This window comes from Pseudozyma flocculosa, assembly GCF_000417875.1.
Source record: "Pseudozyma flocculosa PF-1 unplaced genomic scaffold scaffold00021, whole genome shotgun sequence".
NCBI lineage: Eukaryota > Fungi > Basidiomycota > Ustilaginomycetes > Ustilaginales > Ustilaginaceae > Pseudozyma > Pseudozyma flocculosa.
In genome coordinates this window covers 460,017-482,136 of record NW_006920889.1, presented here as the reverse complement: position 1 = coordinate 482,136, position 22,120 = coordinate 460,017, and the positions used below count along the sequence as shown (strand labels likewise).

Here is a 22,120-nt window from a genome sequence, read left to right as displayed (position 1 = left end):
GTGGTGGTGGCCGGAGCGAGTCGAGAGAGTGTTGGGAAGGCGTTTTTCCCTGATCGACTGTGTGCTCTCACTTGGAAAGTGACAGGTTGGCCTGCGCGAAGCAGAAAGAGAGAGAGAGAGGCACACCGAGAGCGGGCGGGCGGGCGGGCGGGCGTGTGCGCGCGTTTCTTCTTGGGCGCACGTCGGCGAGTAGCCAGCAAAGGCCAGCAGAGGCAGGCAGGCCTCTCCTGGGCAGCGCGCGCAACCCGAGCGCAGCCCTGCTCTGGCCAGACGACTTCCTCGGCCTTCTGCCTCGGGACTCGGAGTGTCGTCCAGCCCACCCGCCTCGCACGAGAGGCCCATGGCGCTGCGGGGTGGAGGAGGCCTCTGCTCGACTCTCTGGTTTCTTTCTTGCCCTGCTGCGGACCCTCGTTCGTTCCATCAACACCGCCACCGCCACCTCCTCATCCTCACCGAGACTCAACATTTTGCTGCCAACATACGCCATGGCAGACTCAACAAGAGAGGCGGCTGCGGATCCGCCGCGGGAGCGTCGCCGAAGCACCAGCCCGCATCCTCACTCCTCCTCTGCCCGCCGGCACCGCGACGCGGCAGAGACGCAAGAAAGACACGGATCCCGTTCAGACCGACACAGAGACGACGATCGCAGCAGCAAGAGGGACCGAGGCGAGGACCGTGGCGAGGATGCGCGCAAGGACCGACACAGGGACAGCCACCGCCGCTCCGACGCCGCAGATCGACCCTCGTCTAGCCGCCACCATCGATCCCGCTCCCGCTCTCGCTCTCGATCCCCCTCCTCCCGCCGTGACAGGGATCGCCGTCATCATCATCCATCCGACCGCGACCGCGACCGCGACCGTGACCGTGACCGCCACCATGATCGCGATAGGGACGGCTCGCGGAGGCATCGCAGCTCTCGTCACCGGTCACGTTCCCGCTCCCGCTCCCGCTCGCCGTCCGACTCGGACGACAGCCACCGCGAGTCCAAAGAGGAGCGACGCAGGCGAAAGGAAAAGAAGCGCCAGCGGAAAGAGGAAAAGCAGCGCTCCAAGGCCTCTGCCGCTGTCACCGAGCAATGGGGAAAGCATGGCATCATCTCCGAGACCGAGTGAGTGCCGTGAACCAAACCCGACATTTGCGTCACGACGCTGGGGACCGTATTTGACCTCGTCTCGAACCCACCCTCGATCCTCTGGACCGGCAGCCTCACTTCAAAGCTCGAGGCAGAGTTCCGCGCCTGGCTCGTCGAGGAGCGGCACATCAATCCGGAAACCCTGTCCAAGGCCAACGAGAAAAAGGAGGCGTCGCGCTTTGTCGAGGACTATAACACGGCCACCTTCACCAATCCAAAGTATTACAACCTCGACGTGAGTGGCCGTTTCCGTGCCTGCCAGAGGGAAAGGAAGGGGGCCAGCTTTTTCGTGGGATTGGACCAGCTCACCTCTATCTCCGCGTCCCCCGTGCTGATGCTCCTTCTTCCTCTGCCTCGTCATCGGCACCGTCGATCGGTCGACGAACGCGCAGCTGCACGAGCGCAAGATGGCCGCCATCAGGGCGGGCGAGACGCTGCTGGACACCGACGGGTACGATCCGCGCGCCGACGAGGAGGCGGCGCGGCTGTCGCACCGCCGAGCGGCCAAGGTGCAGGACAGCTACATGAGCCGCTCCCAGCTCGAGGAGCTGCGCAGGGTGCAGAACGAGCGGATCGAGGCGGGCAAGATGAAGCAGCTCGGCATCAAGACGAGCGCCAGCATGGGCGTGCGCATGGACGGTAGCAAGTTTGACAAGCGGTAGCCGCTCGTTCCCGAAGGGTGAGGGGCGGTGCCGAGGGCGAGGGCGGGCTGTGGCTAGGCTGGTAGCACGTCGATGAAATGGATGTTTCTGTCGCTGTCGCTCGAACGAAGCTGGGTTGCATGATTGCCATCTGATCCGAGCCTGCCTATCAACCCGCGTTGCTGCGACTGAAAGCGCCGCCGCTGCTGCCACAGCTCCTACTGCTGCTGCTGCTACAGCTCCTACTGCTGCTGCTGCCACAGTTCCTACTGCTGCTGCCGCTGCTGCTGGTGAACGTTCGCATCAGCCTTGATAGCGGACCTCCAGAGGGCCGCAAAGCTACTGGGCGTGCAGCCTGGGATGGATCTGACGGCGGCGAGGTCGTCTGGGCGCAGGCGGACGAGTTTTTCGCGCAGCTCGGCATTGAGGCCGGGCACGGCGGCAAAGTCAAAGTGGGGCGGGAAGCGGAGCTGCGCGTCGGTGTTGTACGTGCTGATCTCGGCCTGTTGGCGCGAGAGAAAGACGAGGTACCGCGCTGTTCGATGCCGTACCACGCCATGGGGTGGAGTGGAGTGTCGAGTTGAGCCGAGCCGAGGAGGGAGGGAGGGTATTAGTGGGTGGATGACTTGGTGCAAGCTGTGGATGGGAGAGATTGTATGAGGGCGACGGCGAAAGATGACGCACCTTCCACTTCGACGCGTTCCAGTGTGGACCTTGGTACGGCTTCGAGATCCGGTACAAAGGGGATGAGGTCGACGATCGACAGGTTGGGTTGCTTGAGCATGTCGAGTGCACTATAGCCCGTCCCAGCAGTCACACAGTCACAGGCAGAGGCAACGATGTGCAATCGAGGCGAAAGGGGGTGAGCAGAGAGGGGAGGCGGTTCCCTCAGGTCAGAGCAACACCCCAGCATCCCAACCCCACGCCGCACTTTGCAAGGCCACTCACCTGCGTTCGTGCGAGTCGCCGGTGCAGTGGAAGCCGAGATGTCGCCATCCGTGGGGCGTGTTGCGCACCCTCTCCAGGCTGGCCAGCGCCGAGTCCATGTCGCTCTTGACGGCCGTGTAGCGCGACCACCGCCGCGCCGAGACCGCGTCCGCACACGCGGCGCGCAGCAGCGGCGTCAGGCGCGAATCGGCATTGTCGGCCCGCAGCGTCATGCGATACTCGCTGCGCGACGTGAACATCCGATCTGCTCACGCAGCAGGTCAGATGAGGGAGGGAGGGAGGGAGGAAGGGGCGAGGGAAGACGTGGTAAGCTGATGTGTGTCGACGACGATGGTGCGCAGCGAGGTGGGCTTTGGCAACAGCGTCGAAGGAGCGGCGAGGGCACTCACAGGGCTCCTCGACTCCCTGCACCGTCAGGTCGTCGATCATGGCACCGACGAAGCCATCGCCGCGCCCGAGCTCGAGCGGGTCCATCCCCTGCGCCCGCAGACCGGCATTGAGGCCGGCCACGCATCCCTGCGCGGCCGCCTCCTCGTAGCCCGTCGTGCCGTTGATCTGGCCCGCCATGTACAGGCCCTCGATCCTCCGCGTCTCGAGCGTCCGCCGGAGCTCCCTCGGGTCGACGTGATCGTACTCGACGCCGTAGCCCGGTCGCAGCACTCGTGCTTTTTCGAGGCCAGGGATCGAGTTGATGAGATCCTGCTGCGTCGAGGCGGGCAGCGTGCACGAGAGGCCATTTGGGTAGAGGATCGACCCGTCGGGCGTGCCCGGCAGCCCTTCTGGCTCGAGCCAGACGGGATGCGAGTCCTTGTCTCTGAACCGGATCACCTTGGACTCGATCGAGGGGCAGTAGCGCGGCCCCTTGACCGTCTCCTTGATGTGGATCGACTGCGAGAGGTTTGCTCTCTGCGCGGGGATAGAGAGAAGTGGAAAATCGAGAGAGAGGATGGAGGGACGGCAGTCAGTGATGCTGGGAACAAGGGACGGTCAGTCCTGGCCTTTGCCCCGAGGCCGCACACTCACCACGATGTCATGGGATGCGGGGACAGTCCTGGTGCCCCAGCACTCGATCTGATCCGCCGCGGGCATGTCGGGGCGGTCGTTGAGAAATGAAAACGGCGCAGGCTGCGGGTCGCCACGCAGCACCTCGAGCCTCGGGTCGAGCGATCCGCCGTCCGAGTTCCACGGCGGGCCGAGGGACACGGTGCCGGCGTCGATCCGAGCGGGCGTGCCCGTCTTGAGCCTGGACAGCGCAAAGCCGGCGCGTGCCAGCGTGGCGCTGAGGACGTCCGACGCCGGGTCGTCGCCCTGAGACGGCAGCGGCAGCATCCTTCCGGCGGGACGTGCCGTGAGGCCGATATGGATGACGGCCGAGAGGAAGGTGCCCGTGGCGAGGATGGCCTGGCTGCAGCGGATCACCTCGCCCGTCGACGTCTTGACGCCGCGCACCCTAGCCTGGGGACCGAAGCCAGCGTCACTGCACTGGATCCACTCGAGGTCGAGGCCGTGCACCTGGGCCTGCCGTATGGTGAGGTTGGGGTAGCCATCGAGCGCGGCCTGCATCGCACGACGGTAGAGGGCCCGGTCGATCTGGGCCCTGGGACCGTGGACGGCGGGGCCCTTTGAGCGGTTGAGGATGCGGAACTGGATGCCGGCCTGATCTCCCACCTGGCCGCAGAGACCGCCGAGGGCGTCGACCTCGCGCACCAGGGTGCCCTTGCCGATGCCTCCGAGGCTGGGGTTGCAGCTGAGCTCGCCGATGCTGGCGGTGTTGGCCGTGAGGAGCAGTGTGCGTGCGCCGGTGCGCGCCGAGGCGGCCGCGGCCTCTGTGCCGGCATGGCCCGCTCCGATGACGATGGTGTCAAAGTCGAGGTCGGAGCGGTGTGCGGGAGCAGAAGCACGATATGAGGATGGAGCCGAGGTCGAAGCGAGTGTAGCAAGGCTCCTGGTTGCAGGTTTCTGTGGCGAGAGACGATGTGGGCGCAACCGCGCGAGGCGGGCGCAGTGGCGGCATGTGCGTTCCATTGTCGCCGTGGTCGTCTTCGATGCTGCGCTGCGCCCTTGAAGGCTACCTCATGGGTCGGTCGGCGGGATGGGTGGTTTCTAAGGTACGGTGGTTGAGGTGGCGAGGGCGAGGAGGGAAGGGAACCGCCACCACCGCCACCGCCATCCGTCGGGCCCACTTCTTCTTGGCCTCGAGGTTTAGAGCTTTGGACCCTGTCTGCCGGATCCCGAGATTTGAGCTGCCTGCCTGTGGCTGGCCTGGACGTGATCTCGGTCGGTGGGCTTGGCTTGGCTGGCTGGCCTGGCCTGGCGGCTGAGAGACGGCCGCCTTTTTCTTCTTCGCCGCCCGCGCCTCAGAGCAGCTCACCAGCAGCAGCAGCAGCAGCAGCGACCTCGCCGTCGACCTCGACAGTTCCCCCCGGCCATCGCCTCTCTACACCACGTCGACCTCTGGCACCGACACCCTCACTCATCCACCCACTCACCCTTTCCCTGCCAAAGGGCGCCATTTCGACCCAGCCTCGGCCCCTCGACACGTGGCCGCAGTACAGCAAGGTCCACAAGTGCCACCCCGCCCGGCCACCGGCTCAGTCGGCAGCACTGCGGTCGAGCTCTTCCCCGTCCTCAGACCGCCACGCAGCGCAGCTCGGGCAGACGGACTGATCTCGCCTTGTCTCTCGGAGCTGACGCCCCCCGCAGTCACAGACCCCGGCCGCCTCTCGCTCAGTAGCATGCGAACAAAGGACCTGAAAAACTGGGTCTCTTCTACCTCTTCTGAACCGCTCGAGCCCTACGACGACGACGACGACCTCGCCCCCTCCAAGATGAACAGCGAAAACGGAGATGCCGCCGCCGCATCGGTCGATCCGCTGCAGCAGTGGGACCACTTCCTGGACCTCGCCGACCGCAGCATCAACAGCAGCAGCACAAAGACCCGCCTCGACTTTCTCGAGCGCCAGGGCAAAAAGGCCGCCAGGCTCGCCGACCTCGAATCGGCCAGGCGCGCAGAGCTCCTCGCCCTCCTCGTCGCCACCTATGCAAAGTACATCGACCGCGACTCGCGCCTCGCCTCGCTCCAGCTCGCCCACGACCTCATCTCCATAGACGAGTCCAAGCAACCGGAGTCGGCCAACGGGCCCGTCATCAAGTACGCCGTCGGTTGGCTCAAGCGGGAGGCCGAGAGGATATGCAAGCCCGGCAGCCCGTCGGGCTCGGCCGCGCCACTGGCCACCCGCGCCGCCCTCCACGCGTGGGTGTGCAAGGTGCTCGACGTGGCCTGCGAGACGGCACAGGCCAGGCAGCCTCCGGCCAAGCCAGAGTCTCTTCCGGTCTGGGAGCCCCTCGTCCAGATCCTCGCCCTCACCTACGACTCGGTCCTTGCCGATGGCGAAAGGGCCAAGCCCAGCATCCGCAAAAACACCGTCGCCCTCACTCGGCGGACGCTACGAAGCGTGAGTTCTCCTAGCCGCGCTTGGGTGCCCGTGCCGGGCGAGCCTGCGTATATCGCCGCCGGTGCAATCCTGGACCGGGCCTTCGGACTGACGTGCCTCTTCTATCCTCTCCCCTCGTCTGCCCTGCGACAGTGTCAGACGCAGATCCCGGCCCTGATCTCTTCGGTCACCTCTTCCCCGGCCGGTGCAGCCGCATTGCGGGCCGTACCGCTGCTGGGCGAGGTCGTCGGCGTGTCGGTCCGGCTGCGAGTGGGCTCGGAAAAGAGCAAGGGAGCACCGGACGGCGTCGGCAGGGGCTACGTCAAGGTCGCCAAGGAGAGCATCCTTGCCTTCTACAGCGCCCAGGTGGTCGCCTCCAAGACGGCGGTGCCCCAGCAGGCGCTCGACGCCCTTTCCGACTTCATCGCCAATGAGGTCGACGAGCAGGATGTCACCGGCACGCTGCGGCCCCAGCTGGAGAAGATGCTGCTGCGGTCGCCCGAGGTGGCTCTGCCGGTGGCCAGCAGGCTGTTCGAGGCGTACCGGGGAGACGCCGGGCCGCATGCCAAGCCGCTCCTCGCTGCCACCGTGTCGGCCTCGCGGTCGTCCAACGCCCTCACGCGCGCAAAAGCGCTCGACTTCTTCCGCGTCCTCACCCGCAACGCCTCGGACAAGGCCGCCGTGACCGCCTTGGTCGAAGAGATCCTCGCCATGCTCAAAGGGGGCAAGGCCGGCACGCCCGAGGCTCGCGCGTCGCTCTTTGCCATGCTCAGCTCGGTCGAGGCCGGCGAGCACGCCAAGAGCGCAGCGATCGTCGAGGCCGTCTCTCCGATGCTGGCCAAGGAGATCCAGGAGGCGTCGATGCAGGCGGGGGTGCAGGCCGTCTGCCATCACCTGCGCTGGTGCCTGCAGCAGGACGTGCAGCCCGCCGCCGCCGTCTCGCAGGCGATCAACAAGGAGCTGCAGAACGCCAAGATCCCGCTGCGCAAGGCCGTCTGCCTGGCCGTCGGCGAGCTCTTCTGGAGCACCTCTGCCGGAGAGGGACCCACCGCTGCGAGCAAGGCGTTCGCCGAGTCGCTCCTGCCTGGCCTCGAGGCCAGCCTCAAGGCGGCCTCCACCAACACGCTGACCGCGCCCGGCGGCCCGCTCGAGGGCTACGTCGCCGTCGCGATCCTCGAGGGCAGGCTTTCGGCCTGGGGCTCGTCCAAGATCGCCGCGGCAATGGACAAGAACGCCACGCTGCAGACCATTGTCGCCACCGCGCCAAAGCCCTCGTTCGTGCTCAACGAAAAGGTGGTCAAGAAGCTCGCCACGCCGGACGAGGAGATCTGGCTGCTGCGCGCGCTCCAGGCGCTCGTCGAGCGCAGGACCAAGGAGTTTGAAAAGGACGAGGCGCTTCGGATTGCGGCGGCTCACGGCTTCATCCACGTGCTGCTGCACGGCAGCGCATCGTCCTCCCGCAGGCTGGCCACCGCCGTCGTCGAGGCGCTCGCCGCCAACCACGCCCTGCTGGTCAACACCATGGTTCGCGAGGGCGTGTTCGCCTACCTTCACCACACGAAGGAGCCAGCCGCCAAGGCCTCGACGGGCGCGGCTGCTGCCGCCGCCGCTGCCGGCGAGGGCGAGGACGGTGCGTCTTCGCACAAGAACCACGGCCGCGAGCTCCGCAGGCTGCTGCAGGCCGCCTCCGCCTTCGCCGAGGATCTGCCGGTCGATGACCGACAGCGGGCGCTCGTCGGCCTGCTGGTCCTCGCGCACCACCCGGACCTGCTCGATCACGGCACGACGTGCTTCATGGACCTCTGCTTCCGCGCCAAGGTGCTGCCGATCGACCTCGTCACGGCCAAGCTGCAGGACCTGCTGGCGGCGCTGCGGAGCGCCATCGACGACCCGCACCTGGCCGATGCCGGGTACGCGGGCATGACGACGCTGGCGAGGATGTCGCCGGACGAGGTCATGGCGCAGCTCGTCTCGTCGATCGAGACCGACATCCAGTGCGACGAAATCGCCCGCCTGACGCAGGAGGAGCTCGGCATCTGGCGCACCGAGCCGGGCACGCTGTTCGTCGACGTCCTCTCGGCCAAAAAGGAGCCGACCAACGAGCGCGCCAAAAAGGACACGAGCATCGAAAAGTGGGAGGCCGAGATCCGCGAGCAGATTGCCAAGAAGAAGGCGGCCGCCAACAAGACGCTCACAAAGGACCAGAAGGCGACGGTCGACGCGCAGACCAAGGTCGAGAACGAGACGCGGGCGCGCGTCGAGGAGCTGCGGCAGCGGCTGGTGAGGTCGCTCAAGACTGTCTCGAGCCTGGTGGGCGCGCGCGCCGAAGAGCTGCAGGGCTACATGCAGAGCCTCGTCGGCCTCGTCCTCGACGTCCTGCGCGTGCCTCAGGCTACGCTGCTGGTCGGCGCCGAGGCCAAGGAGGCCTTCTGGGCGCTCTCGAGCTGCACCTCGACCCGCCTCGACATCTACTCGATGTTTGCCGGCGTCGCCATCCTGCGCACCATCGACGAAGAGCTCGTCGCCGAGGATCTGCGCCAGGAGCCCATCGAGGAGCTCGTCCTCCGCATCCTCTACCGCCTCCGCTTCCTCTCGGAGCAGGCGCCCCTCGACCCGGGCAGCGTCGCCTTCATCAACCCGCTGGTCGTCGCCATCGTCCATGCGGGCGGCCTTGGCGTCAAGCCCGACGACACCGACTCGGTGCTCGAGCAGATCCAGCTGGTGCTCGACTTTATGAGCTTCCACGGCTCGGCGTGCGAGGACGCCCGCTACCCGCGCTCCTCGTTCATCGACAGCCTCGTCCACATCGTCGCCCGCCACTCGCAGATCGCCAAGGACGCCGTCGCCGCGCTGCGGGACCTGGGAGAGGCCATCCGCACCTCGACGCTGCCGCAGGAGCTGCAGAAGCTCCTCGACAACCTGATGGTCGACGAAGTCTACGTCCGCAACGGCTGCCTCCAGGCCATCCAGCCCCTCGACCTGACCGACCTCGAGTTCCCGCGCGAGCTCTGGCTGGCCTGCCACGACGACGATGAGAACAACGCCCGCCTGGCCGAAAAGGCGTGGGACGAGAACGCGCTCGACGTGCCGGCCGACTTTGCCGGCGCGCTGGTGCCGCTGCTCGAGCACAAGAACGCCTACGTGCGCCAGAGCTGCGCCCGCGCTCTCGCCGAGGCCACCCGCGTGCACCCGGAGCAGGTGACGTTGGTCGTCGCCGCGCTGTGCAGCCTCTACCGCGAGAGGAACAAGCCGCTGGCGCCCGAGTACGACCGCTTCGGCATGGTCATCGAGTCGACCATGAACCGCGAGGACCCGTGGAAGACGCGCGCCGCTATCGCCACGGCGCTCAAGTACCAGGCCGAGTTCCTGCAGGGCACCGACGTCGCGCCCTTTTTCGACTTTGCTATTGCCGGCCAGGCGCTCGGCGACCGCAACGACGACGTCCGCGAAAAGATGCTCGACGCCGCCTCGACCGTCGTCGACCTCCACGGCGCCGACCACATCTCGGAGCTCATCAACATGTTCGAGGCCTTCTTTGCCCACCCGGCCTCGACGTCGGACGACAACGACGGCGTGACCGAGGCCGTCGTGATCCTGCTCGGCCGCGAGGCGCGCCACCTAGCGGCCACCGACGGCCGCATCAGCAAGGTCGTCGACCGCCTGATCGACGCGCTCAAGACGCCCTCGGAGCTGGTCCAGTCGGCCGTGGCCGACTGCCTGCCCCCGCTCTGCCAGGCCATCAGCAAAGACGTGCCGCGCCTGTTCGATTCGCTCTTTGACCAGCTATTCCACGGCGCCAAGTACGCCGAGCGCCGCGGCGCCGCCTACGGCCTGGCCGGTCTCGTCATGGGCCGCGGCATCGGCAGCGTCAAGGAGTTTGGCGTGATGCGCCGGCTCTCGTCGGCCGTGGGCGAGAAGGCGGCCACCACCCGCCAGGGCGCCATGTTCGCCTTCGAAACCTTGACCATCACGCTCAAGACGCTGTTCGAGCCGTACATTGCCGAGATCCTGCCGCACCTGCTGGCCGGCTACGGCGACGGCTCGGCCGACGTGCGCGAGGCCACCGAGGACGCGTCGCGCGCCATCATGCAGACGGTGTCGGGCCACTGCGTCAAGATGATTCTGCCGACGCTGCTCGAGGGGCTCGAGGAGAAGCAGTGGAGGACCAAGAAGGGCGCCATCGAGCTGCTGGGCGCCATGGCCTATTGCGCGCCGCGCCAGCTGTCGGTGTCGCTGCCCACCGTCATCCCGCGGCTGAGCGAGGTGCTGACCGACTCGCACACCCAGGTCCGCACCGCCGCCAACAAGAGCCTCAAGCAGTTCGGCGAGGTCATCAGCAACCCCGAGATCAAGGACCTCGTCCCCATCCTCCTCAAGGCGCTCATCGACCCCAACACCAAGACGCCCGCCGCCCTAAAGGGCCTCCTCGAGACATCATTTGTCCATTACATCGATTCGCCGTCGCTGGCGCTGCTGGTGCCCATCATCGATCGCGGCCTCAAGGAGCGCAGCGCCACGGTCCAGCAGAACGCGGCCCGCATTGTGGGCAACCTGGCCGGCCTCACCGACTCCAAGGACTTTGTGCCGTACCTCGGCAAGCTGATCCCCATGGTGCGCGTGGTGCTCGTGTCGCCGGTGCCCGAGGCGCGGGCGGTGGCCGCCAAGGCGCTCGGCACGCTCGTCGAGCGGCTCGGCGAGGTCCACTTTGTCGACCTGGTCCCCTCGCTGCTGCAGGTGCTCCGCTCCGACGCGACGGGCGTCGACCGCCAGGGTGCGGCCCAGGGCCTCGCCGAGGTGCTGGCGGGTCTCGGCATGGAGCGCATGGAGAACCTGCTGCCGGAGATTATCAACAGTGCCTCGAGTGCGCGCGCCTACGTGCGCGAGGGCCACATCTCGCTCCTCATCTACCTGCCTGCCACCTTTGGCCACCGGTTCGCCCCGCACCTCGGCCGCATCATCCCTCCCATCCTCGGCGGCATCGCCGACGAGACCGAAAGCGTCCGCGAGGCCTCGATGCGCGCCGGCCGCATGATCATTGCCAACTACTCGTCCAAGGCCGTCGACCTGCTGCTGCCGCACCTCGAGCAGGGCCTCTTCGACGAGAGCTGGCGCATCCGCATGTCATCGCTGCAGCTCATCGCCGACCTCCTCTTCCGCCTGTCGGGCATCTCGGGCAAGAACGAGGTCGAGCAGGACGACGCCGACGAGAACAACGAGGCCATCGCCGTCAACAACTCGGTGCAGCGCGCCCTCGTCGAGGCGCTGGGCCAGGAGCGCAGGGACCGCATCCTCGCCTCGATCTACATTGTGCGCCAGGACCCCAACATCCCCGTCCGGCAGGCGGCCATCCACACCTGGAAGGCGCTCGTCCACAACACGCCGCGGACGGCGCGCGAGGTGCTGCCGACGATGCTCGACATCCTCATCAAGTCGCTCGCCTCTAACGGCGACGAGAACCGCGAGATGGCGGCGCGCACGCTCGGCGAGCTGGTCAAGAAGCTGGGCGAAAAGATCCTGCGCGAGACGATCCCCATCCTGCGGATGCGCGGCGCCACGTCCGACGACGCCAAGACGCGGTCGGGCGTCTGCTTTGCCGTCACCGAGATCCTGGCCAACTCGACCAAGACGCAGCTCGAGGACCACGAGGACGCCATCATCGCCGTCGTCCGCCACGCTCTCGTCGACGAGTCGCAGATGGTGCGCCACGCCGCCGCCCAGGCCTTTGACGCCACGCAGCAGTACATCGGTCCGCGCGCCATCGACGAGACGATCCCGACGCTGCTCGAGGCGCTGTCGGACACGAGCGGCGGCACCTCGGAGACGGCGCTGGCGGCGCTGCGCGAGGTCATGCGGGCGCGCGCCGACGTCGTCTTCCCCGTCCTGGTGCCGACGCTCATCGCGCAGCCCATGACGTCGTTCAACGCGCGCGCGCTGGCGGTGCTCGTCAAGGTGGCGGGCACCGCGCTCAACCGGCGCCTGTCCAACATCCTCACGGCGCTCTCCAAGGCGCTGCAGTTGGAAAAGGACGAGGCGGTTGTGGCCGACCTCGACTCGGCCATCGAGGCCATCTTTGCTTCGATCTCGGACGTCGACGGCCTGCACCAGACCATGATCCAGCTGCTCGGCTGGGCCGGCTCCAACGTGTCGCCGCAGCAGCGCGTCGCGGGCTGCCGCTTTTTCAAGACGTTCTGCACCGTCAAGCGCGCCTCGATCGACCTGTCCGACTACCTCGTCGACTGGATCCGCAAGCTCGTCACGCTCTTTGACGACCCGGTGCCCGAGGTGGTCGAGGCGGCGTGGGAGGCGCTCGAGGCGTGCCTCAAGACGGTGTCCAAGGAGGAGATGGAGGGCCTGGTGGTGCCGCTGCGCCGCACCCTCGAGGGCGTCGGCTCGCCGGGCAAGCACCTGGCCGGCCTCTGCCGACCCAAGGGCGCCGGTCCGCTGGTGCCCGTCTTCCTGGCCGGCCTCATGAACGGCACGGCCGAGCAGCGCCAGTACGGTGCGCTGGGCCTGTCGGACATTGTCGAGCGCACGTCGCCCGAGGCCATCAAGCCGTTCGTCACGTCCATGATCGGACCGCTGATCCGGCTGTGCGGCGACCGCCACCCTCCGCCGGTCAAGGCGGCCATCCTGACGTCGCTCGACACCATGGTGCGCCACATCCCCGCCCTGGTGCGCCCCTTCTACCCGCAGCTGCAGCGCTCCTACCAGAAGGCGGTGTCGGACGCATCGAGCAACACGGTGCGCAGCCGCGCCGGCATCGCGCTGGGCAGCCTGATGGCGCTCCAGGCGCGCGTGGACCCCGTCATCCTCGAGCTGGTGCAGGGTGCGCGGTCGGGCTTTGTCGGCCTCGGTGGAGGCACGGGCGGCGACGACGGGGCCGCCGGAGCGGGCGCGGGTGCAGGCGAGACGGGCGAGATTGCCGATTCGTTCGCTCAGGCCCTGGCGCAGGTGCTGGCCAATGCGCCCTCGAAGAATGTCGGTGCGCCGTCGCGCGAGGCCATCATGAACCTGCTCGAGTCGGCCTTTGAGGCGTCGACCAGCGAGGACCTCAAGGACGCCTTCAAGCAGGGCATGGCCGAGGTGGTCGGGTCGTTGGTCAAGCTCGACGCCGACATGGGCCGGCGCGCATTCACCACGCTCGTCGTCGATGCGCGCGCCGGCGACGCGGCGCTGCAGAGCCTCTGTATCCGCGCCGCCCTCGAGCGCGACCCGCAGGCGCTCCACGACCTCGGTCTCGCCGACGACATCGTAAAGACGATCGCGGGCTGGGTCGGTGAGGCCTCGGCCATCTCGAGACCGGCAAAGGAGAGCCGCGAACTCGTCAAGCACTCGGCCACGTGGAGCGCCGAGGCCAGAAACGCCGATTGGATCTAGACCTGCACGTCTCCATGCTCCCTGCCCTGCCCTGCCGTGCCGTTCCGTGCCCTGCACCGCTGTGGTGGCGTCGATCTGTTGTATACCTCTTCTCGTGCCTAGACGATGGTGCATCATGAGCGACGAGGACCTGGAAACACGAAACCTACATTCGCTGCTTACCTGACATGCCGTGCCTCGCGAACGACGCTCCAGCCGCTCGTTTTTGCCAGCTCGGCGACGACGTCGGACGGCGTTGGGTATGGGTTCAAAGGTCGACGCTCGCATTCGCCATCGACCCCTCTACACTGCCTACATCGTGATGCCTGCCACCTACTACCTGCTACGTGCCAGTCGGCCACCGCGGCCGCCGCCGCCACCGCTGCCCGGCCTCACTGCGTCCACTGACCCTTGTTCTGCAGCAGCTCGCGCAGGAGGACGATGCAGCGCTTGTTCTCATCCTCGGTTCCCACCGTGATGCGGAGGCAGCCGTCGCATCCGAGGTCCTTTGCCCTGTTGCGCACCACCAACCCCCTCTCCTCTGCCATGCGCGTGTAGACCAGCTGGGCCACGTCGTTCGAGGGCCGGCTGCGCGTCTCGAAATCGAGCATCTGGACCAGGACAAAGTTAGCGTGGTTGCCGCCCAGGATGGCGCCCGTGCCCTCGAGGCGCTCGAGGTCGGCGATGAGGGCGTCGCGGTTGCGGATGAGGGTCTGGACGTTTTTGCGCATCGTCTCGACGCCGATCGCGGTGAGGGCGAGCGAGGCGAGGTGGGCGGTGGGCGCCGAGATGTTGTAGGGCGCCTTTGTGTTGTTCATGATCTGGATAATGGCCGGGTGGGCAAAGGCGATGCCGAGGCGGATGGCGGCCAGGCCAAACGCCTTGCTCAGCGTCTGGGTCACGACGAGGTTCTGGTACTCGTCGACCATGCTGACGGCCGAGACGACCTGGTCGGCGGGCCGCTTGCCCATGCGCTTCTCCTCTTCGGCAAAGTCGATGTAGGCCTCGTCGACGACGACGATGCCCCGGTAGTCGGGGTTGTCGAGGATGGGGCGGACGTCGGCTGGGGGGATGAGGGTGCCTGTGGGGTTGCCGGGGCTGCAGATGAAGACGAGCTTGATGGCCGGGTCGGCCGAGATGGCCCGGTTCACTCCGTCGACGTCGAGGCTGAATTGGCCGCCCTTTGTGACGAGGGGCACCTTGACCACCTCGAGGTCGTTGACGGCGGCGCAGACCGAGTACATGCCGTAGGTGGGCGGGCAGATGAGGATCTTGTCCTTTGCCGGGGTGCAGCAGACGCGCTGGATGAGGTCGAGGACCTCGTCGGAGCCGACGCCGAGGAAGGTGAAGGCCTCGTTGGGGACGCCGCGGAGGTTGGAGATGGCGGAGCGGATGCCAAAGAGGCCGGGGTCAGGGTAGCGGTGGAGCGATAGCGGGTCCTGGTCGCCCGCGCCCGGGATGATTGTCTGTGCGCCGTTGGCGGCGGTGCCATTGGTGCCGTTAGCCGACGGTGGCGCCGCTGCCGAGGACGATGGCGGGTTGTGGGGGAGGGACGAGTTGGCGGGGAGGGCGTGGCCGAGCGAGTTTTCGTTTGCGTCGAGGAGGATGCCGGACTGGTAGTCGTCTCTTGCGCAGCGGTAGGGCTCGAGGCTGAGGATGTTTGGGCGGATGACGTTTTCCAGCTTAAAGTGGGGCGGCTTTGCGGCGCGGACGGCCGAAGCGGCCGAGGTGTCGAGGCCCTTGATGGCCATGTTGGTGGCGAGTGTGTGTGGGTGGTGGTGGTGGCAGGGGCGTGAAGGAGGGCGACGTGGCGGAGGCGAGGGAGGTCGTGGGTTAAGAGACCGGTTGACTGTGGACCGTCGTGGTTGGGATGGAGTCAGAGAGAGAGGCAGAGAGAGCGAGGAGCAAGCGAGGATGCAACGAGTCAGAAGAATAATTTGGTTAGCGGGCGAGGCAGCGAGCGGGGGCGAGGCTGTTGGGCCGGTGAGAAGCCGTTCAACTCGCCACCCAGCCGGCCGGAAGTCGGAGTCACCTGCTGCTGCCTGGCCTGGCCTGGCCTGGCCTGGCCTCGAGGGCTCCCCCTTTGGCCCGCCCCCTTGCTTGCGCTTGGCTGGCCGGCCGCACTTGCCAGCCGGCATCTGCGAAGAAAAGGGCGCACCTCGCCGCCCACGCCCAGTCCAACACTCCATCAACCCACGGCGGGCCAGCCTCCTTATCTTTCTTTCCCCCTCCCTCCCTCTCTACCGTCTGTCCCCCTCACCCTCGCCACATCCCCACACCCCTACCCCTACAGCCCACCGCCATGGCCGCCATCAAGGACGCACTCGCGTCCGCCGCCGAAAAGCTCCACATCGCCCCCGGCTCGTCCAAGGACACGGCCACCCAGGCCACTGGCTCCGGCATCTCTGGTGAGCTTCCCCTGCGTCCATGGTCGAGCAACGCTGCCCTGCCCTGCCCTGCTCTCGAAGACGACCATGTCAAACCGCATGCTGACTCCTCTTCCTCGCGCCCGCCCTCGTCTGTCTCCGCCGCACACACGCACGCAGTCTACGTCGACGAGGCAAAGGGCAGCGACGACACCGCCGACGGCTCCAAGGCCGCCCCCTACGCTACCCCGCTCGCCGCCCTCCTCGCAAAGGGCCAGAACGCATCCGTCTTTGTCAAAAAGGCAGACGCGGCGCCGGGCGCAGACGGCGTCGATGCCGACGGCTACGCGCCCATCACCACCTCGGCCTCGAAAAAGGTGGCCAAGCTCTACGCCGCCGCCGTCAAGAAGCGCGAAAAGGCCCAGGAGCAGGCGCTCAAGGACAGCCAAAAGGCCGGCGACGACGACAAGAAGCTCGAGGAGAGCAAGAAGGTCGTCCTCGAGCAGCCCTCGGAGCCGGCGCGCAAGATCAAGATCAGCCAGGGCGCCCAGTTCCGCGACCAGCGCGTAAAGGTGTGCGGTTGGGTCCACCGCCTGCGCTCCCAAAAGGGCCTCACCTTTATCGTGCTGCGCGACGGCTACGGCTACCTGCAGTGCGTCCTGTCGGGCAAGCTGACCCAGACCTACGACGCCCTCACCCTCACCACCGAGAGCACCGTCGAGATCCACGGCCACATCAAGGCGCTCCCCGAGGGCAAGACGGCGCCCGGAGGCCACGAGCTCGTGGCCGACTACTGGAAGTGCATCGGCAAGGCGCCTGGAGGCGACGAGGCCTTTACCAACGTCGTCGCCGAGACGGCCGACCCCAACAGCCTCGCCGACCGCCGCCACCTCGTCATCCGCGGCGAGACGGCCTCGGCGGTGCTCAAGGTGCGCAGCTACGTGCTGCAGGCCTTCCGCGCCGAGTTTGAGGCGCTCCAGCTCACCGAGGTGACGCCGCCGTGCATGGTCCAGACCCAGGTCGAGGGCGGCTCGACGCTCTTCAGCTTCGACTACTACGGCCAGCCGGCCTACCTCACCCAGAGCTCGCAGCTCTACCTCGAGACGTGCCTGCCCTCGCTCGGCGACGTCTTCTGCGTCCAGGAGAGCTTCCGCGCCGAAAAGAGCCACACCCGCCGCCACCTGAGCGAGTACACGCACCTCGAGGCCGAGCTGGCGTTCCTGTCGTTTACCGACCTGCTCGAGCACCTCGAGCAGATCATCTGCGGCACCCTCGAGCGCGTCCTGGCCAACCCGCAGGCCAAGGCGCTCCTCGATCAGCTCAACCCGGATTTCAAGTTCCCCAGCCGCCCCTTCCGGCGGATGGACTACAAGGAGGCGATCGCCTGGCTCAACGAGCACCAGATCCCCAACGAGGACGGCGAGGCGCACAAGGTGGGCGACGACATTGCCGAGGCGGCCGAGCGCAAGATGACCGATGCGCTCAACGTGCCCATCTTCCTCACGGGCTTCCCGCGCGAGATCAAGTCGTTCTACATGAAGCGCATCGAGGGCGACGAGGGATTCACCGAGTCCGTCGACGTCCTCATGCCCGGCGTCGGCGAGATTGTCGGCGGCAGCATGAGGATGTCGGACCAGGCCGAGCTGCTCGCCGCCTACAAAAACGAAGGCATCGACGCCGCCCCCTACTTTTGGTACACCGACCAGCGCAAGTACGGCACCTGCGAGCACGGCGGATACGGCCTCGGCGTCGAGCGCTTCCTCGCCTGGCTCACCAACAGGTGGACCGTCCGGGAAGCCAGCCTCTACCCGCGCTGGACCGGCAGGTGCACGCCCTGAGCGGCCGTCGTTGTCGTCGGTTCGCCAGGATGCATAAGTATCGGTCAGCTGTGCAAGAGCGGTGGCGGTCCCGTGCGATGTAGATGACGGCGCCGGCGTAGAATCTTCCTTGGTTGTCATTGCTGGTTGGCTGGCTGATTGGCTGGGCGGGGCACCGCGGCCCGTGATACGATCGTCATTTTCCGCCTCCTCCTTGTGTGCCCAATTCCGTCCTGCACCCTCTTCGTACACGACGACAGCAGCAGCAGCCCCTTTTTGGATTTCCCTAGGGAGGGCCCTCACCGGCCCCTTCGTCCCCCGCGGCGCGATTCTCGCTCGCGGCGTCCCCGCGGTTTGGCACTGGCGGGGCCCTACTGGGCCTTGACGGCCTTTTGGGCCTTTCGGAGGGCCCTCTTCCTCGTGGCGACCTGCTGACCGTAGACAAACTTGAGGAGCCAGGCGCGCGGGACGACGTAGGTGGTGGCCCAATCGACGAGGGCGTGTCCGGGCCAGGGCGTGCTGGTGTAAGGACGTCCGACGGCGCCTCCCTGCCTTCCGACCTTGGCGAGCGCCTGTGCGACGTACTGCTTGGGCGTGGGGATCATGCTGGAGCTCTTGCGCACCTTTGAGAGCTTGGACGTGACAAAGTAGGTGTTGAGGAGCGAGACGACGACGTTGGAGCGCGACAGCTCCTCGCCGAGGGCCTGGGACCAGCCCGAGAGGAAGGCCTTGCTGCCGGCGTAGGTGGCGAGCAGCGGCGTCGTCGTCTGGCCGGCAAAGGAGCCGACGTTGAGCACCAGGCCGCGGCGGCGCTCCACCATGCCGGGGACGACCATGCGCGAGACGCGGAGCGTGGCGACGACGTTGATCTCGACAATGTCCTCCATCTCGTCGTGGGGCGTCTCGGCAAAGGGGACGGGCATGTCGTGCGACTTGCCCACGTTGTTGACCAGCACGCCGACGTCGAGCGTCCGCACCGTCTCCTCGAGGGCGGCGTACTGCTTTTCGTCGCCCTGGGCAAAGTCGACGGCCTGGGTGCGCGTCTTGATGCCGGCGCAGGCCGACTCGATCTCGCCCGCCACGGCGCCGAGCTTCTCGGGCGTGCGGCTGACGAGGAGGATGTTGAAGCCCTTTTTGGCCAGCTGCAGCGCAAACTCGCGTCCGATGCCGTCAGTGGCGCCCGTCACGACGGCCCAGGTGCCGCTGCCCGGCTGCTTTTTGTTGGCTCCAAACTTGGAGAGCTGGCGAGAGGGTCAGATCAAGGGCAGGAGAGGGTGTGTGTGTGTGTGTCAGTGCGGCGCGGATGTACGGTGGGGGGGGGCCGCCGCCAGGCGCGCGACTCACCGAGGTTCCAGGCAGGAGGTAGCAGTCAGCCAAGACCCTGGCGAAGCGAAGGAGGAAGGTGCCGGCCGAGATGGCGCCGATACCGGCGAGGAGGAGGATGCTGGCAGAGAGCGGGGTGACGCCGTGGTCTGCGAGCGAGGTGGTTTTGGGCAAGTCAAGGTTAGGCGCACACGAGGTAAGGGTGAGCGGGGTGCCCTGCTATCCGTGTCGGGTAGCATGGCAGTGACGCTCACCGACACGCAGGCCGACGTGACGCAGGGCGTCGTCGATGACCTCGGCAGCCTTCATTGCGGGTGCGGGCGGAAAGGTTGTGGATGTCGAGGAGGAGTTGATGGGGAGGATGGAAGTCGAAGATGGCGGGGATAGAGGTGGAAGAAAGGCCAAGGATTGGATGGCTTGGCTTGGGTCTGCCGGCGCTTTCTTCGTGGTCCGAGCCTCTGTGCGCTGGCCTGACCTCGTTAGCCTGGCTTGGCACGAGGCACCCACCGGTCGGGTCGGGTGGTCTGCGTTGTGCCGGCTCAGGCAGACAGGCAGGCAGGCGGCCTCGCCTTTTGGCCCCCAACAATTTCGGATTTCCTCCCTCTGGCGCCTGCCTGCTTGCCTCGCCTCGCCTCGCCTCCACCTTGCCTACCCTACCTATCTCTTTCAGCTGGCCTCGCGATACGCCACGCCAGACAGGCCTTCGCGCGGGCGACTCGCCCTGGCCCTGGCCCCGCCTCGACGACGGCCTACGACTGCGGCAGGCACAACGTCGCCTCGTCGCCACCGTCGTCGCCGCTGCTCCACCCTTTGTTGCATCGCAGACTGCGGCATCAGCAAGCCCTCGACTCGGCTCACGCCTCTCGTTCCTGCGCCCTGCCTCTCCCCGGCACCAAGTGCTCAGCCCCTCGCGCCAGGCTCGAAAGACACTCCAGGCCTCGCCACCGTCACCACATCCCAACCGTGCCAGGCCGATTGCAGTGGTGATAAGAGCCATCACTGCCACCCATCGCGATCTCATCGGGACCTGTCTTGCCATCCTCGCTCCCCACACGATCAAGTCCCGAGCGCACCACGCTTTGACCCTCTCGCCCTTCGCTGCGTCCTTGTGACCAGCGCACTCTAGCGGCTCGTCCCCGTCTCCTTCGTAGCCCACAAAGATAAACGTCACCGGAGCTCGCTTACCTCTGGCGTGGGAGAAAACGAGGTCCAAGCCCTGCCTGCGCTCATACGCTCCTGAGCGAGATGATGGGACACGGTCAGAGCTACACCACCACCCCCGTCGGCCGCTCACACACGACCTAGGCAAAACCTGGGACGACGACGACAAAAGCGATGTCGATGGCGAGACGCCGCTCCGCTCTTCATTAAACCCCGCCGCCTTTCATCATTGTCCCAGCTCCGCGGTTCCAGCTTCCCTTTGTCTACCCCGCGCTCGGATCGCCCGGTAGCGCAATGCGATTGCGTCGGGGTGGCTTCGCGGCCTTTGCCTGCAGACCCCACGGGGCGGTGTCGCTTTTAACGCCATCTACAGGCCGATGCTTTATGGCGACGGACAAAAGGCGGAGCAGTAGAGCCGCTCCAACACGCTCAGTGAGTACTAGTGAAGACTCTGCCTGGATCCGAAGACATCGCCAGCGCCCTGTCCGCATTCCCTTTCCTTTCCCACGGGCTCGACCGATCTGCACAGCTGCCGCTTGGACCTCCTCGATCCAGTCATGGCGCAAACGACGGGCTCGGTACATCGACCAGCTGCGCTCCATTCCAGGCTCCTGTGAATCCATGTTCGTCGCCCTGGATGCTCGTTGCATCTTACCTGCTTGCCGGACAAGACACGGATTGCTTCGTCGGACGGCGTCAGTGCACGACGGATAGCCTCGCCCCTGTCAGCAAGCTGCTCCTGGAGGCATCGCGCAGCAGCGACAAGTTTCGACAGACCGCTCGTGTATCCGACCGAGCAGACAGAGCTCAGGGGTACTCGGCGGAGGTTCGAGCTCAATCTCGAGCCGCACGATATTGCCTCTTCTTCGCGGCAGACCCGGATGCTCTGCAGGCTGAACGTGGTCCTTCGAGCTTGAGCCCATGCCAACTCAGCGCCGGCCGGTCGCTGCTCTCGGGATACGCGGTCCCCTTTTGACGATGTGACGTTGCGCCACGAGCTCGGCCCGCTAAACGGATCATGGCGAGCCCTTTCATTAAGGTTTGCGCAGCTGCGCGGTCTCGTTGCCACTAGGTCCTACCGCCGTGGCAGCAACTGCCATTCCCTTTCTTGGGTCGACCCTTGGACCTCGCTGTTGAAACATCAGCAACGGGCGCTACACAAATAGACTACTTTGGCGCAGGATGGGCAGCTCAGTCCGTGTCCTAGACGCTCAATTTTTGGCCGCAGCAAGCCCAAGTGCGTAGCCAGACGGGTACGTTTGTCACCTATTCTCGAGCGGGAGCGGCGCAGGTCAGACTCACATCCGGTTCCTGCTGTGCTGAGTCCGTAGAGAGCAAGCCTGTGGCATCTGGGTGGCAGGCGGTGCTGCGCGTCTAGAAAATCGGCGCCATCTGGCTGGCTGTTTGCGCGTCAAGCAAGCCCGGATCGCCTGCACTCGAGCCCTACATGGGACATAGACCGCTGTTTGCTCGCTCGCGTCTCCCTCGGCAACCCTATCCGCTGCACCCCAGCTTGACGAATATGGACGGGCTGGCCGTCAGGAGCTGGGCACGACAAGCTCGAGATCCGGAAGGGGGGTCGAGCTAGTCAGCCGCGCCACTATAATACCGCAACCCGCATCCGTGAGCGACTCGTGCACCGCAAGCCGTGAGGCGCAAGCGAAGGCCAACGGCAAAATAGAGCTTCGGTTCGCTCGACGTGCTTCTTGACCCTCGCGACGACGACTACATCCAGTAGTGCCTGGGAGAGCAAAGCAAATCTGTGCTCGCTGCTCGGACCTGCTGCTTTGGCCGTAGAAGTGGACAATCGCAGCCCGAATCGGCCAATCGAGCAGCGGTCTTTTGGTGACCACGGATCCCACACGATGCTGTCGGAAGGTGACCCGACCATCTTGGACGGTCAGGAGCCGAGCTTGAAGCGAAGCAATCCGACAAAGAAGGG

General features: G+C 66.4%; 6 protein-coding genes across 6 annotated transcripts; 3 read left to right on the top strand and 3 right to left on the bottom strand.

Moving 5' to 3' along the window:
* Nucleotides 1-485: 485 nt before the first annotated feature.
* PFL1_05762 (uncharacterized protein) lies at nt 486-1,794 on the top strand (the record flags this gene model as incomplete). The annotated part of the gene is made up of 3 exons (XM_007883296.1): nt 486-1,108; nt 1,205-1,367; nt 1,525-1,794. The coding sequence occupies 3 exons, from the start codon at nt 486-488 to the stop codon at nt 1,792-1,794; spliced, it is 1,056 nt and encodes a 351-aa protein (XP_007881487.1).
* Nucleotides 1,795-2,039: 245 nt separating this feature from the next.
* On the bottom strand, nt 2,040-4,746 carry PFL1_05761 (uncharacterized protein; the record flags this gene model as incomplete). The annotated part of the gene is made up of 5 exons (XM_007883295.1): nt 2,040-2,308; nt 2,458-2,567; nt 2,722-2,965; nt 3,111-3,627; nt 3,745-4,746. 5 exons carry the CDS (start codon nt 4,744-4,746, stop codon nt 2,040-2,042), a joined length of 2,142 nt encoding a protein of 713 aa, XP_007881486.1.
* A 710-nt stretch (nt 4,747-5,456) lies between these two features.
* PFL1_05760 (uncharacterized protein) lies at nt 5,457-13,532 on the top strand (the record flags this gene model as incomplete). The annotated part of the gene is made up of 2 exons (XM_007883294.1): nt 5,457-6,176; nt 6,309-13,532. 2 exons carry the CDS (start codon nt 5,457-5,459, stop codon nt 13,530-13,532), a joined length of 7,944 nt encoding a protein of 2,647 aa, XP_007881485.1.
* Nucleotides 13,533-13,903: 371 nt separating this feature from the next.
* On the bottom strand, nt 13,904-15,262 carry PFL1_05759 (uncharacterized protein; the record flags this gene model as incomplete). Its single annotated transcript, XM_007883293.1, has 1 exon — nt 13,904-15,262. One exon carries the CDS (start codon nt 15,260-15,262, stop codon nt 13,904-13,906), a length of 1,359 nt encoding a protein of 452 aa, XP_007881484.1.
* A 551-nt stretch (nt 15,263-15,813) lies between these two features.
* PFL1_05758 (uncharacterized protein) lies at nt 15,814-17,715 on the top strand (the record flags this gene model as incomplete). The annotated part of the gene is made up of 2 exons (XM_007883292.1): nt 15,814-15,919; nt 16,058-17,715. The coding sequence occupies 2 exons, from the start codon at nt 15,814-15,816 to the stop codon at nt 17,713-17,715; spliced, it is 1,764 nt and encodes a 587-aa protein (XP_007881483.1).
* A 350-nt stretch (nt 17,716-18,065) lies between these two features.
* On the bottom strand, nt 18,066-19,326 carry PFL1_05757 (uncharacterized protein; the record flags this gene model as incomplete). Its single annotated transcript, XM_007883291.1, has 3 exons — nt 18,066-18,935; nt 19,039-19,166; nt 19,272-19,326. 3 exons carry the CDS (start codon nt 19,324-19,326, stop codon nt 18,066-18,068), a joined length of 1,053 nt encoding a protein of 350 aa, XP_007881482.1.
* Nucleotides 19,327-22,120: the final 2,794 nt, after the last annotated feature.